This window comes from Osmerus mordax, chromosome 2, assembly GCF_038355195.1.
Source record: "Osmerus mordax isolate fOsmMor3 chromosome 2, fOsmMor3.pri, whole genome shotgun sequence".
NCBI lineage: Eukaryota > Metazoa > Chordata > Actinopteri > Osmeriformes > Osmeridae > Osmerus > Osmerus mordax.
This window is the reverse complement of record NC_090051.1, coordinates 20,685,808-20,701,357: the sequence shown is the minus strand read 5'-3', so window position 1 is coordinate 20,701,357 and position 15,550 is coordinate 20,685,808. Positions and strand designations below refer to the sequence as shown.

Here is a 15,550-nt window from a genome sequence, read left to right as displayed (position 1 = left end):
CGTCTGACTCTTTCACTTTTAGAAAATATTTTTCCCTCTAGACCTGTCCTTCTCCCCGAAAATGTGGGGTCGACTGGTCTGAACTTAAAACGCTGTCACGTGGCTTTATTTGGTTTTGTCCCACCACTCCCTCACACAGGAGATTTGAAAGTCCCTCGACGGTCCTCAATAGGTTTTGCGGTTTTCTGAATTGGCTTTCAGAATAAGAGTATGACAGGCGCTAATAACGAGAATAATGCCACAATGTCGGAATTCGGTGGCGCAGTCCACTCCATATTCAGATTTAGTTATTTTAATATTACAGTCTAGCTGTCAGTCTAGTCTATTATCAGTCGAGCTATAAAAGAAACAACTTAGCATGTCCAAAATATACAGTAATTGCTAATAAAAGGTGTTTGAAATGTTTGGTGAGAAAGAGACTGATGTAACTTTTGACAAGAGGTATATTTTTATTGCCTTACCTATAGCTGTTTACCCTATGAGAACAAATTCCAGTCTTTTGTTGTTGTCAATGTATCTTGCGTATTTACTTATTTTTCTCGCGAAAGAAAGTTTGCTCTGACCTTTACTTTGAAACATTTTGAAGCAATAAACCGGAAATGAGTTTCCTTGTTGATGCTGGCTCCACCCTCGCAGATCGACAACAGAACAGAAGAGGAAAGTGATCAAACTGGATGTTACAAAAGAACATCTGACAGCTACTGTATGTTATCAAAAATATCGTTAACCTCTCAAACCAGTTAATATAGGTAGGCTTGGCGACAAGCTGCTTTCTCATCCAAGGGCATCGATCGTTTTGGTTTTGTCTTTGGAAAAGTTGTTTTAACTAGAAATTGGACCAGTCTAGGTTTGTGTTAAAGTTTGTGTACCTAGTATCGCGTGTTGGTTTCGCTGTTTATGTCGCCTAGCTTACTTGCTTAATTAGCACATAATAGATTTAGACCAAGTCTCTATCAATATCAGTGTGAGTTATTTTAGGCGAACTGTACTACTTCTCCTAAGATGCAACCTAGCTGACTTGAGTGCATCCTTGTCTCGCTTGGTTTGTTTCGGGCGATGTGATGCAGGAGCACGTGATAATAACCAGTCCAAGGGGTTAGAATCGACCAAGGGTCTGTTTGAACAACTGTGTGTTTACCCTTGTTGAGAAACTGAGACACTATCTTAAGGACATCAATAATAATGTCAGGGCCTGATCTCAGATCTTCCCAGTAACTTGATCTCAGTGTAACTTACCATCAGTTGGTTACAGCTAACTGTAGCCTACCTTCCCCTTGGTCCCACTTGGCCAGGGATGAAAAATATTGACTGTCCTAGTGAAGTGATTGACTGACTGTGTACTTCCACTCTTTTACTGTACCCTCTGTTCAGATGCAAAAGCCGGGTCTGACATAAGTGGACTGCTTCAACTGAAATGATTAATTTGAACAAGTGGTTTCTACACCCATGTGGACTTTTAGTGTGTGTATGTCTGATTTTTCAGTTTCCACTTTCCGTGTGCCCGCAGCAATGGAAGCAGCTAAACCACCTACCACCTAGCCCCCTCAGCCCCCTCCTCCCTCAGCCCCCCCCCTCCCCCCACATCAACTCCCTGCATCCCAGACACGCCCCTCTCCAGTTGCCGCATAGACAACCGAATCATGGTGGACGTGACAAAATGGCCGATGTTCAGCCTGATGGCGTCTGAGGAGCTGTCGACCATACGGAGGGTCTGTGTGTTCGGAACCTCCGCCAACGAAGTCATCTACATCACCCACGACAACGAGGTAAACACTAGGTCGAATGAGGGGGGTTTGTCTTCTCATGTGAGGCCTGCAGACCGAGAGTCGTCCTGTCGTCACACTGGGGGTCAGTACTGTACCAGACAAGCATATTTTCTTTCTCCACCGTTAAGGCAGCTCTGTATTCTGGAGTGTTTATCAGTAGTGATTGCGTGTGTGTGTGTGTGTGTTGCTTGCTTGCTTGCTTGCATGCTGGTGTTTACTTAAAAGGTAGAATTTTTTGCTTTGAATATCGGTGACCCACATTACTCTCTCTTTTTTTCCCTAACTCCTCCTCTTTCTCTTACACACACACACACACACACACACACACACACACACACACACACACACACACACACACACACACACACACACACACACACACACACACACACACACACACACACACACACAGGTGTATGTGTTTGGTCTGAACTGCAGTAACTGCCTGGGAACAGGAGACAGCCTTAGCAGCATCACACCCAAGAAGCTGGACTTCCTGAGCGGCAGGAAAGTGTTGTGTCTGGCCTACGGCAGCGGGCCTCACATCCTGCTTGCCACAGAAGGTGTGCCTCCTCTCCCCCTCCCTCTCCTGCTCCCTCTCCTGCTCCATCTCCTCCTCCCTCTCCCCCTCCTCCCCCTCCCCTCTCCTGACTGTGTGTGACCTTGCTGTGTGTGTGAGCCATGAGATCCAGAGGTAGACAGCCACAGTGTTGTTTCCCCCCCAGAGGGAGAGCTGTTTGCCTGGGGCCACAACGGCTACAGCCAGCTGGGGAACGGCACCACCAACCAGGGTGTCACCCCGGTCCTGGTCTCCGCCAACCTGCTCAACAAGAAGGTCACAGAGGTCGCCTGTGGCTCCCACCACTCCATGGCCCTCACGGATGCAGGGGAGGTGAGACCGAAGGGAGGAGATAGTGTGTGTGTGTGTGGGGGGGGTTGGAGGGTGAGGGTCTGAAGGGAGCGAGGCATAGGAAGTGAGGGAGTAAAGAGAAAGGGACGCAGCAACTTGTCTATCTGAATCATACAGCTCCTTTTAATCTTCTAGTCCCAACCGAACGCAAAGTCTTTTCTTCACCAGCTTGTTTAAAACCGTATAACGTACAACTCCACCATGTGAGACAGCTTTGGCATTAGCTCATTTTTTTCCACCTCTATGTGGCAATGCCTGGTCGGTCTGCTAGCCACTTCAGAACAAAAGCACCCAAAGCCATTTACTGGAAACCTGGCTGGTTAAGCTGATGTATAAAGGCCTCATTGTTGCGCAACTGGCTGAGTCAGCTATTCCAGAGACACCATGGTAACACCTGACCATTTGCGTTAGCTCGACTGTCAAAGTTGTTACATGTAATGCATGTATGCAGGTGATAAGTGGGATTCGAACCCGCAACCTTTTACATGAAAACCCAAACATCTTCCAATAAGACTTCAGGCTATTGTTAGAGATTGTCTGTGTAAGACTGTTAACTTTTTTTTACCTCACAGACAAGACTTTGTTAGAGTCTAGTACTGTTGGTGTTCCCTGTTACCCTCTGCCTCCCCCTACAGGTGTATGCCTGGGGCTACAACAACTGTGGCCAGGTGGGCTCTGGATCTACGGCCAACCAGCCTACCCCCAGGAGAGTGTCCAACTGCCTGCAGAACAAGGTGGTGGTCGGCATCACCTGTGGCCAGACCTCCTCGCTGGCAGTGGTGGACAATGGAGAGGTGAGAGAACGGGGGTCTGCCACAGGACGGGCTTGCTCTGGCAGCAGGGTGGAGCCAGTCTCACCCAGGGAGAGACAGGGAGAGAGCCAGTCTCACCCAGGGAGAGACGGGGAGAGAGCCAGTCTCACCCAGGGAGAGACAGGGAGAAAGCCAGTCTCACCCAGGGAGAGACTGGCTGCTGAGACAGACTGTAGAGAGAGACTGTGGATGCAGAGAGAGCGGGACTGTAGAGAGAGAGACTGCCCGTAGTGTTAACTTAAATACTCAAATTGAAAATAAGATGGTTAGAAAAATGCATTTATGTTGAGACACTATTTCTGGTGTAAATGATGTTGCATGTCTGCATGTCACTGTCTCTTTTTCCATTCATTTGCGGGTTTCTTCTTTCCTTTCCTTTTTTGATCTCTCCTGTCCTCCCTCTCTCTCCCAGGTGTATGGGTGGGGCTATAACATCTCTCCTGTCCTCCCTCTCTCTCCCAGGTGGATGGGTGGGGCTATAACATCTCTCCTGTCCTCCCTCTCTCCCCCAGGTGTACGGGTGGGGCTATAACGGGAACGGCCAGCTGGGATTGGGAAATAACGGAAACCAGCTGACTCCCTGTCGCCTCTCGTCACTTCAGGGTTCATGTGTGCAACAGGTGACACCTAACACACACACACAGAGTTATAAAACGGACCCAATTGCTTTAGTGTTCATGATCGTTTGGTAGTCGGCCAATATAAAGAAGGTTTGTTTGTTTCATCTCTCCTCTCATCCCTGTTCCCCTCCAGATAGCCTCTGGCTATTCCCACTCGTTGGCCCTCACAGACGAGGGTCTGCTGTACACCTGGGGGGCCAACACGTACGGCCAGCTGGGCACAGGCAACAAGAGCAACCAGCTGAGCCCTGTACAGATCATGACTGAGAAGGGGAGGTGAGAGAAGCAGTCACACTTACACAGATATGTACAGTACACACAATCAACATATGTATGTACACACACATACACACACACACACGAGAACAGTATGTACACACATACATGTACAGACACACACACGCAGATGACCATAGTCAAGCCCAGGTCACATACCCCCCCTCCCCCCCCAGCAGGATCATAGAGATCGCGGCGTGCCACTCCACACACACGTCGGCGGCTAAGACCCAGAGCGGCCAGGTGTTCATGTGGGGTCAGTGCCGGGGTCAGTCCGTCGTCCTGCCCCACCTCACACACTTCAGCTGCACGGACGACGTGTTCGCCTGCTTCTCCACCCCCTCCGTCATGTGGCGGCTGCTCTCCAAGGGTAAGACGCCTCCGCCTTCTCCTCCGCCGCCTCCGCTGGAGCTTCACACCAAAGACGCTACTTACCTGTAGGTGGGCAGGTTGATTTCTTTGACAGCGGTCAAAAGGCGTGCGTGTGTTCTTTCCAGAGCAAGACGACTTCCTGACTGTGGCAGAATCTCTGAAAAAGGAGTTTGACAGCCCGGAGACCGCTGACCTGAAGTTCAGTGTGGAAGGCAAATACATCCACGTCCACAAGGCTGTGCTCAAGATCAGGTGAGACTCCGTCTCATGCAGCATGGATGGAGGGAAACACCTTTATGCAGGTCCCTCCCTTTATACAGGGGGAGTTCATACAGAGCCATTCACTGATGGATGAATACCTCCCTCCTCTCCCTCCCTCCCTCCCCTTCCCTCCCTCCCTCCCTCCCTCCTGTCCCTCCCTCCCTCCCTCCTGTCCCTCCCTCCCTCCCTCCATCCCTCCCTCCCTCCCTCCTGTCCCTCCCTCCCTCCCTCCCTGCCTCCTGTCCTTCCCTCCCCCCTCCCTCCTCTCCCCCAGATGTGAACACTTCCGCTCCATGTTCCAGTCCCACTGGAACGAGGACATGAAGGAGGTGATAGAGATCGACCAGTTCTCCTACCCTGTGTACCGCGCCTTCCTGGAGTTCCTCTACACCGACAACGTGGACCTGCCCCCGGAGGACGCCATTGGTCCGTCCCACACAGCCACACCCACACTGCACATTTAAACGCTGCTGATTGGATTATAATCTGTAAAGAATTTGATGGAGTTTGGCAGAGTCCCTATATGGTGTGTGTGTGTGTGTGGTCTCAGGTCTGCTGGACCTGGCCACGTCCTACTGTGAGAGCCGTCTAAAGCGCCTGTGTCAGAACCTCATCAAGCGAGGCATCACCGTGGACAACGCCTTCTCCCTGCTCGCCGCTGCCGTCCGCTACGACGCAGAGGTCAGGACAGGCCTGGACTGGTAATCTGGCATATCGGGCAAATGCCTGGTGGGCCGACGCACTTGGGGCCGATATGATATTTAATATATATCTTTATATGTATTTTTCTATTTATTTATAAACTTACAATTGGCCAACGACCGGCCCATAAAGCAGGGACCCATTGGTTCATTTTCCATACTGACACTGGGCTGGCCCAATCACATCTTTTAACGCTTTTGGTGTACTGTTGGGTGGTGTCCGACCGATTGTGGTGGGCCGGTCTGAGTAAAAATGCCAGGGCCATTTTTTTGTCCCAGTCCAGCCCTGGGTCAGGCCCCGGCCCTCTGACTCACACGCTCACATCCCAACACCCACACCGCTTATACAGAGGAAATTAAGAATCTAGCTGGTCAAACTGCTGGTCATCCTGGGCTGCCATGCTCTTGGCCTGGTGCCCCTTTTATTGATGTGTGTATATTTTTGAATGGATATTATTTGAATGCGACTGTTGCAGCACACATCACCTGCTGTTTCTATCAAGCACAGAATTATATTCCCCTTACTAAATAACTATTATGGAGTGGAGATATGATAGGGGTCTAATCATCCAGGAAACCTCTCCATTGCTCATGTCAGGAGTCAGAAGGCTGAGCGGTTAGGGAGTCGGGCTAGTAATCTGAAGATTGCCAGTTCTATTCCCAGCCGTGCCAAATGACATTGTGTTTTTGGGCAAGGCACTTACATTTACATTTAGTCATTTAGCAGACGCTCTTATCCAGAGCGACTTACAGTAATTACAGGGACATTCCCCCGAGGCAAGTAGGGTGAAGTGCCTTGCCCAAGGACACAACGTCATTTGGCATGGCCGGGAATCGAACCAGCGACCTTCTGATTACTAGCCCGATTCTTTAACCGCTCAGCCACCTGACTCACTTCACCCTACTTGCCTCGGGGGAATGTCCCTGTACTTCCTGTAAGTCGCTCTGGATAAAAGCGTCTGCTAAATGACTAAATGTGAATGTCTACTTCCTGTTCTTCCACTGGTGGAGTTTAGGACCTGGAGGAGTTCTGCTTCAAGTTCTGTGTGAACCACCTGACGAAGGTGACCCAGACCACCGCCTTCTGGCAGCTGGACGGCAACATGCTGAAGGAGTTCATCTGTCGAGCCAGCCGCCACGGAGCCTTCAAGAACTGACCTGCCTGAGGTCGGCCCGAGACTGGGGGGGCGGGGGGCCTAGGAGGGCTGGGGGACTGGGGTCCTGGGGGCCTAGGAGGGCTGGGGCCCTGGGGGTCCTGGGGGCCTAGGAAGGCTGAGGGAGACAGTCAGTCACAGGACATCTGCTGTCTGTCCCGGGAGCTGGTGCTGTGTGATGGGCTCCTTCTGCTTGGCTACGTGTACCGCAGGCACGACTGGACATCTGCATACCGCTGCTTCACTGGACTCTCCTGAGCTGTGGGGTTGTGATGTTCACCTGTAGTTCATGGGACTCACAGTCTCCCCCTGCTGGTAAACTGTTTTAGGCTTTTCCTGGGGAAAACCCAAATCTTAATATTCAGATGTTATCATCTAATGTTTCACATCATTCTACAACATAACCAGTCTATCACATAGGGGACTAGATCAGCAAATCAGGCAAACATAAAACAGCTTTGCCAGTATTTAGCTTCTTCTTTCAGGCCTCATGGAGTGCGACTGCTTCATATTTTCGAGCTTTCGTTTGGTAATTCAGTAGGGGTTGGGGGAAAAAATCGATTCACATATAAATCGCGATTCAGTCTTCTAGTGATTCACATCGATTCACAAATTTCAAAAATCGATTTTCTATTTTTATTTTTTTATTTTTTATGTAAGCATATATTGAAATGAAATTTGATAAAAAATTGTGACCCAAAGAATGGATTCGAATCGAATCGTGCAGTACCAAAAGATTCCCACCCCTAATAGACGGTAAGCTGTACATTTCTGTTTAATATTTAACCGTTGCTGAAATAAATAAGTATTAAATAAAAGTCTACTTATTGTCACTGTATTCTGTATTTCGTGAAGGAGTTCTTAGAAATCCTTAAGCAAACTTTCACTTGTTTTGTAAGTATGATTAGAAGGCAGGGTATTCTGTTTTATGAATTGGCATTAGCAGAAACAAAACTTACATTGTCCTTTGGCATTCAGTAGTGTCATAGGGGCAATTACACCATCTTGTTGAAATTGACTTTGCAGGAACCCCTCTGTGGCTCAGTCGGTAAGCATGTGTATGATTGAGTCTACTGCCAAACACGGTACCCCTGGTTCAAATCTCACTCAAACCAATTGATAACTAATTCACCTGATAATTAATTTAACTGATATCACTTAAGTAATATTTATGTTATGTTTGAACACAAGAAATATCACTCAGTAGCCCACATCCTTAACCACTGAGCTATCAGGGATCATAACAATCTCCACTCAACATTTAAATTTGAAATTGCCCTATCTAGTTGTAACAACCTGCAGAGTTGGAGTGTCAGAAAACCAGAAGAAAGCAGGGCTCCCTGGTTAGCACACTGAATTAGTGTGCATGCTTTGAAAGCTGGGGCAGTACTGCAACAGCCTGGGTTCAAATCCAGCATCAACCCTTTTCCGTATGTCTTCCTACCTCTCCATTATTTTCCTGTCACACTTCAATTAACTGTCCAGCATGTCAAACACAAATGAACATCCTGCTGTATTCTAAGGCAAGACTGGGGAGGGGAGAGGTGCATCATCCTTACCTGACACCTGATTCTGGATGGATGGCTGATAGGCTGGCTGGCTGCTTAGACACACGGACTTTGGCAGACTAGAAGCCACACAAATCTAATTAGTCTAATTATCTTTAAACAAGCAGCATTGGGACAGAGAATTGAGATTCGGCCTAATCCCTTTGGTCATTTTATCCAAAACACATATGCTAACCCCTTGGGTCATTTGATCCAGAACGCACATGTTAACCCCTTTGGTCATTTACCCCAAGACACACATGCTAACCCCTTTGGTCATTTACCCCAAGACACACATGCTAACCCCTTTGGTCATTTACCCCAAAACACACATGCTAACCCCTTTGGTCATTTGATCCAAAACACATATGTTAACCCCTTGGGTCATTTTATCCAGAACGCACATGCTAACCCCTTTGGTCATTTACCCCAAAACACACATGCTAACCCCTTTAGTCATTTGCTTATCTGTACTTCTACTTGAGTGAAGGATGTGTGTACTTCCGCCATCTCTGTGTGACTGTTTGTTTTCGAAGAGTTTCTGAACTGTCAGTTTGTTTTGTACGAACACCAATCAGGTTGACTTATGTCTGCCAGTTGTTAGAGTGCCAGGTGACATTTACCTTGAATTGCTTTACCAATAAAGTACACTGACCATTGCAATCTGTCTTTGTCCACTTTATGTATAAAACATAAAAAGTACAAATGACACTAAAACACTAGATAGTAAGGCACTGTGACAGTCACCGTGAGTAAAAGGCAAATAGTAGAATCTGAAGCATGATAACAATACACTGAGACCAAACAGTAGAAATGGACTAAAATGAACTTCACATCCAAATAGAATTCTTGGAGTTGTAGTTTGCAGCTATCTCTTCAGGACGGAGGAGGCAGTCTTCAAGGCGGCTAAGGACCTCTCCAGCTCCTTGCGTTTCCTCTCCAGTGCTGAGGATGCACAGTGATAGGATGAGATATTTCCATCAGAAGGCAGGCCGGAAAGAGTTGCACGACACTGAATGTTGACCTTGTTTATTAGGCGAGCTTGGATCATGTGACTTGTCTCACAGGCGTCATGTATATAATGGCTGGACAGTACAAATATAGTAACCACAAAACATGCCCTTAAACAGCACAAACTTCATTAATGATGCACATTGGAAATGGCCCACAGGTGATAGAGTCGTAACTCATTGTTTGTACTATTCTCGGCATCTTGCTCTTTCCAGAGGTTGAACAGAGCAGAGGTCCACTGTGTGACCTCTTGACCACAGCAAGGGACAATCCTCACATGCAGAAACTGCATATCACACAGTTAATGGTTAATATAATAAGTACCGGTCATAGTAATAATATTATTACTTAAGCATGAAATAAAATATGAAGATTTTAGACATCAGACACAGGCAGTAAACACATCAGAAGACACACATTTTTTATCTAGTCATAATGGCTCAGTTTCTCTGACATGGATTAAGCTAAGTCCTAGACTACAATTTATTTCCAATGAAGATCTTCATAAAATGTTTCTCTTAGTTTAGGACTATTCAATTCATTTTTAGGAAACTGGCTGTACAAGTCTAAGATATCTAGCTATCTTTGTTTACACACCGAATGCATGCATGGCATGTTCATATACCTCATGCCCTGTGCGTCCCTATGTGGTCAGCTGGGCTCAGGCCCACTCCAGAGTAACTGTTGCTCTCACCTTTCCAATGCTCCGTCACCAAGAAGTTCAGCTTCCCGGAAGCCTCCAGCACCCTCAGGGACAAGTCGTAGTCTGGAAGAGACACACAGTCAACTAGAGAGCCAGTGTGATAGGAGATGTATGATGTCCTAAATATGCAGTCTCTGACACAACAATATGCATATGCCTATATAAGAATGAATTAGGCTAGACAATTGCCCCCTTGTCCCTCTCACCCTCCCTCTCCCCCTGCCTCCTTCCCTCCCTCTCACCCTCCCTCCCTCTCACCCTCCCTCCCTCTCACCCTCACTCCTTCTCACCCTCCCTCTCACCCTCCCTCTAACCCTCCCTCCCTCTCACCCTCCCGTCCTCTCACCCTCCCTCTCACCCTCCCTCCGTCAGTCACGGTCGTTCTCACCCTCCTGGCTGGCCTGGTCAGTCAGGATCCTGCTGGATATGTCCCTCATGTCTGAGATGAAGGTGTTAAAGATGTCCGCCGTGCAGCCTGCCTGGTTGCAGTTCCTCCAGAACAGCGTGGAGCTGGAGCTGGGAGACGTTGGGACGTGGCAGCCCTCGGGGGAGGAGGGGGACGCAGCGGTGTGGGTACTGGGGGAGCCCCGGGGGTCGCTGGGCAGGGTGGGGTCGCTGGGCAGGGTGGGGTCGCTGGGCAGGGTGGGGTCGCTGGGCAGGGTGGGGTCGCTGGGCAGGGTGGGGTCGCTGGGCAGGGTGGCAGGGGTGGCAGGGATGGACGTGGGACTGGGTCCTGAACCAGTCGCTGGGAAGGACAGGACAGCTGCTGGTTACATCACCTTCACTGTTACCTACGTGTATTATGTTGCTTGTATAAGAATAAACTGTCATTATGCTGTTTGCTAAAGCTTCCTCATGTCTGAATAGCCACTAGTTAGGTATTTTCTAAGATGTGACTAGGAAATGTCTGTGACACTAGATTGTAGTGTTCTTCAGGGGTGACCGGGGGTCAGATGTTGGGGGTGATGTGTAGGTACCTGTGGACTGAGATAAGGGCAGGATGATCACAGGCAGGAGTAAGCTCTCTGACTCGTTATCCTGGGAGAACAGGAAGACAGTACCAGGCTTTACAGTGTGTACCAGTCTCAGTGTGAACCAGTGGATTACAGTGTGTGCAGGGGCTTCAGTGTAAACTCACAGAGTCAATGGAAGTATCTCCATCTGTCTTCTGAGGAAGGGCGTGTCCTAAAGACGAATGAGCAAGTGTGTTATTGATCGTGGGTATGTGTGTGCGTGTGCTTTGGTTGTGTGTGTGTGTGTTTTAGGGGCAGGTATGCGTGTGTTGTTAAGGGAGTGCAGGCATGTCGTGTGATCTGGACCTGAGGTAGAAGCTGCAGCGGGGTCGGCATGGTGACTATGAGGAGCCTGAGGAGGTAGGGCCACCTATGAGAGAGGCAGACAGACAGAGAGAGGGACAACTATCAGTTATAGGGAGTCAGGTGGCTGAGCGGTGATGGAATCGGGCTAGTAATCCGAAGGTTGCCAGTTTGATTCCCGGTCATGCCAACTGATGTTGTGTCCTTGGGCAAGGCACTTCACCCTACTTGCCTCGGGGAGAATGTCCCTGTACTTACTGTAAGTCGCTCTGGATAAGAGCGTCTGCTAAATGACTAAATGTAAATGTAAGTTATCACAGGCAAGTGTGTGTGCAGGGAGGTGATGTGCCGCTGTGTGTAGCGAGAGGTTGGGGTTTGGGGGTGCTCACCGCGTCTTGCCACAGTACACTGTTCTCTAAGTCCGACTCCAGTGGGGCGCACTCCATGTCCACCGTGCCGTCATCCTCACCTGGAGCCAGACCAGCACAGACAGACACACAACCAGAGTCACAGTCCCTCCACATGGACCAGTCCCTCCACATGGAGCAGTCCCTCCACATGGAGCAGTCCCTCCACATGGACCAGTCCCTCCACATGGACCAGTCCCTCCACACAGGCCCCTCTGAAGCCAGCAGGACCACAGCATGGTCCTGGATCCAGTCATCCAGTGGACTTTTATCTCACCATGTTGTGAAGCCTATACATTGGGAACAAAGAGATGTGCACATCACACAAAGACAAACCTGAATCTGAATCTTCCACGACCAGTATTCTCTTCCTCTTGAGGTGCAAGGGCGAGTGTTGTCGAGGCATCCCATTTTCCTGCCTGTGACAGGAAATAGAAAACAGACTGTACTGAGTGACTGTAACAGGCTGAGTCCATTTAATTTAAGGCCCTATGTTTTTATGATATAAAGGTTACTGTGTTAGCAGATTGAGTTTATGAATTGTTGTACTTCTTGGTTTCAGTTAAACATTACCAACTATAAAAACACCCCAGTGAAAGAAAAACATTCAGCAAGCATTCAGAAGCACATCCATCTCCACAGCACTTACTTCGAACTGCTGGATCCCTGTCAGAAAGGTCAAAGTTACAATGAGTTTGTTTCACGTGAAAAACGCACTTTCATACAGAATGCATCTTTGAGTGCTGCTTGGATATTTTGGGGTGTTTGTTGCTGTCAGGTAGAGGTTAGTGGCAGACCTTGGGAGACGTGTGCTTTTGGTGTCTAGACGGGTCAGAATCACATCCACGAGAAGGTCCTGCTTCAGCATAATCAGAGCCTAACAACAGCCACATAACAACCCCCTCAGTCACTGTACAAGGAAGAGGCTATTCATGGCTGTACATGATTGATATGCAGATTTTGTGTTGAGAGGCTTCTCTCCTTCTAGGGTCATAGGTCACATGGTATACTTTACACAAGGTCTATATATGACTTAGGGCCTCCCTTGCGAGAAACGTACTAAATCTTCTAGAAGGTTTCTGAAAGACACTCAGCGGCAGAACTTCAGACTCACCATTAAATGACAAAGCTCGGCAAAAAGGCGCCTTTTCTCTGTTTGACACTTCTGTTGAAACTTCTGCATCAAAACACAACACAATATTATGAAAAGCAGAAATGGATTAACCGGATTCTGACATAGGGTGTATTTGAATGTTGGGAGAGGCATAAATATGATCAAAACTAAAAGCCGGACACTCACCCTTAGTTGCTCCATGCTTCTTACAGTACACCCTGCAACACAGAAACAGTCGGATAGATCACCGCCTTGCTGTGGCACGTGCACATTTTCAATAAGGCTTAAATAACATACCACATGCTTGAACAAAGAAAGAAAAAAAGATTGAAATATTAAAGTTGACTAACTTGTAGGTTCCCTTCACGCGATCCTCGATGATGTCTGCTCCAGCTGTCTTGGCACAGGGGTAGTGATACGTTCTCTTACACCTCTTCACCTCACAGCCCACTGTGGCGCCTTTCACACCGCAATCGTAGCATGGCTGGGGATGGGGCACAGTGACATTAGTGGAGATGAAAGGCAAAGCTGGTCGAAAGGAGGAAGTCACATGATTTTCCACCTGGCCAATCACGTGGTCGTAACACACCCTTGTGTTTGGCCAGAAGTAAAACAAAGAAAAATTCCATGGGGTTTTCAAGAATTACCGTATTTTTCGGTTGAAAAATTGTGGAAAAGTTGTAAAATCCGCCTTTTGTATACGCCGCACCCCACTCTTTTTAAATGACAGACTTTCACTTCCCCCACATAACGATTAGGTCAGCATCACACCTACGTCAGTTCTTTGGGGTAAAATTGTGGAATAATTTTATTTTATTATTTTATTTCCTAGAAATACGGTAATGAAAATGTATGGGAATTAACAGTAGGCCTACTGGGGAATTTGAGTTAATATGCACTTAATGTACTTCCAGGACTACTCTACTTGCACTTACAAAACATTTTTTTAGATGTTATCTCCTTGTTACACTGTCATTACACTACACTGTTGTTACGTTGTTGCCAGCGTGACACTATAACAGGTAGTGATGTGCAATTCATGAGAATGAATTAGGCCTATTCTTCATGTGCAGAATAAACTACAGAAATAAAAGTAATTGCTTAATTCATGTAAGCCTATGTCATATGTTAACAAATAATGTAACTTTTTAAATATTTTTGGCATAGACTGTTGCTTGCTTTTTTCCACAGGTACACTTGCACTTTTAGCTGTTCATGTTGTTTAATTGTAACTTGTTTAACTACATGCTCTTATGGTTCTTCCCTTTGGCACTTACTTTGGTTGTTCACAATGTGTGCTTCATATTTTGGCTACTCGCGATGTTTTTTGGCTATCTTGTTGTTATGATCAGTGACCTATGCACTTTGTAAAGCTGTCTCTTGGAAGTCGCTTTGGATAAAAGCGTCTGCTAAATGAATAAATGTAAATGTAAATAGAGAAAGCAGTGACCACAGTTCAGTTTATTTGGCAACTGGCCAAAGACAACAATCTTACCAGTCTGTTGCCACGCCGTATCTCTTTCTCAACATCGTCCACAGAAAACCCACACAGACTGTCGTCCACCGGCGAGTTCTGGCAGTACAGACCCGATGAATACAGCTGAAATCATCAAGAGAAAGCAATTAGGCATAATGTAAAGCTAGGGGGATCAGATTCGAGGCGGGTGGGGGGGGGCGGACAATTTTGGAATCGCTGCCGGGCGCATTTTTTAGGTCTCAAAAAGAGGACATGTCCGGGTAAAAGAGGACGTCTGGTCACCCCATGTAAAGCTATTTACACCGTCACACATGGCTCCGTTTCTATTTTACTCTACTACTATGGTTGAAGAAAATGCTACTATCTAGGCTATAACTTGTAAACCAGCTGCCAAATACAGAATCTGACCTAGCGAGCAAGTTCATGTTATTCTTACCAGACAATTCTCGTGAGCAGTCACTGAGTTCTTACTTGATAGTGGTCCAGTTCCCCGGCTCTCCCCTGCACACTGACAAAGTGCACATATCCTTTTATGATTCATTATTCAAAAGGTTTTCTAGCTATAACAAAATGTGAGTGAATGTGGCTGCATAACTCGCCACCTCCTCTTGAATATAAGTTTCGTTTCTGTAATATACATTGGTGTCAATCTTTGGTTATCGGGTTTTCCCATTCGGGTTGCCAGGTCTGCCTTCATCCCTCCTATGCCTAAACGTTAATTGTAAGTTAATTTGAAATATTACTGTACATACATTCAGTTATCACATTGAACATAGCCTATATCAAGGCAGTCTAGTGAAGGATTTAATTTCTTTGTGTCTATTCCAATATGTAATGATGGTATTCAATGACACAAATCTGTGTTCTAGAAAGAGTGGTCTGGAGTTGCAGAGGTCCGATAATATCAGCTTTAATGCAGCAGTTAGAAATCAACACGTCCAGAGCTCTGGGGTTGTCTACGTTTCCCTACCCGCAACAGAGTTTGGGTTGGTTCACGAAGTCCAACTGGCTATCTTTCCCTCCGCACCATATATTTATACAGGGGGGGGGGGTCAGATGGCTGAGCGGTTAGGGAGTCGGGCTATTAATCAGAAGGTTGTTGG

General features: G+C 47.3%; 2 protein-coding genes across 4 annotated transcripts; one reads left to right on the top strand and one right to left on the bottom strand.

Annotated features, from left to right (window-relative positions):
• The first annotated feature begins 1,627 nt into the window (after window positions 1–1,627).
• On the top strand, window positions 1,628–6,890 carry LOC136963659 (RCC1 and BTB domain-containing protein 1-like). 3 transcript variants are annotated; one of them, XM_067257834.1, is made up of 11 exons: window positions 1,628–1,766; window positions 2,179–2,329; window positions 2,492–2,658; window positions 3,312–3,470; window positions 4,001–4,108; window positions 4,242–4,384; window positions 4,564–4,754; window positions 4,882–5,008; window positions 5,292–5,443; window positions 5,568–5,698; window positions 6,735–6,890. In XM_067257834.1, exons 1-11 carry the CDS (start codon window positions 1,641–1,643, stop codon window positions 6,873–6,875), a joined length of 1,596 nt encoding a protein of 531 aa, XP_067113935.1. In that variant the 5' UTR covers window positions 1,628–1,640; the 3' UTR covers window positions 6,876–6,890. The 3 variants fall into 3 exon arrangements, with proteins under 3 accessions (XP_067113935.1, XP_067113934.1, XP_067113936.1); XM_067257833.1 differs by having other exon boundaries at window positions 4,561–4,754; XM_067257835.1 differs by having other exon boundaries at window positions 4,561–4,754; window positions 5,568–5,718.
• Window positions 6,891–7,901: 1,011 nt separating this feature from the next.
• Window positions 7,902–15,096, bottom strand: phf11 (PHD finger protein 11). Its single transcript, XM_067253262.1, has 15 exons — window positions 14,884–15,096; window positions 14,466–14,570; window positions 13,321–13,454; window positions 13,157–13,188; window positions 12,971–13,033; window positions 12,654–12,733; window positions 12,506–12,522; window positions 12,193–12,275; window positions 11,839–11,918; window positions 11,453–11,516; window positions 11,272–11,318; window positions 11,111–11,171; window positions 10,522–10,878; window positions 10,125–10,196; window positions 7,902–9,364 (listed from the first exon to the last, which is right to left on the bottom strand). Exons 1-15 carry the CDS (start codon window positions 14,986–14,988, stop codon window positions 9,288–9,290), a joined length of 1,377 nt encoding a protein of 458 aa, XP_067109363.1. The 5' UTR covers window positions 14,989–15,096; the 3' UTR covers window positions 7,902–9,287.
• Window positions 15,097–15,550: the final 454 nt, after the last annotated feature.

Bases quoted from the DNA above. Each gene is read 5' to 3' on its own strand.
- LOC136963659 (XM_067257833.1), top strand. From the start codon at position 1,641: ATGGTGGACGTGACAAAATGGCCGATGTTCAGCCTGATGGCGTCTGAG. The intron at 5,009-5,291 runs GTGAGACTCCGT...CCTCTCCCCCAG, and splicing joins AAGGCTGTGCTCAAGATCAG to ATGTGAACACTTCCGCTCCA. The intron at 5,444-5,567 runs GTCCGTCCCACA...GTGTGGTCTCAG, and splicing joins GCCCCCGGAGGACGCCATTG to GTCTGCTGGACCTGGCCACG.
- phf11 (XM_067253262.1), bottom strand. From the start codon at position 14,988: ATGAATCATAAAAGGATATGTGCACTTTGTCAGTGTGCAGGGGAGAGC. The intron at 11,172-11,271 runs GTGAGTTTACAC...CTGTTCTCCCAG, and splicing joins GAGATACTTCCATTGACTCT to GATAACGAGTCAGAGAGCTT. The intron at 9,365-10,124 runs GTGAGAGCAACA...GTGCATCCTCAG, and splicing joins GGTGACGGAGCATTGGAAAG to CACTGGAGAGGAAACGCAAG.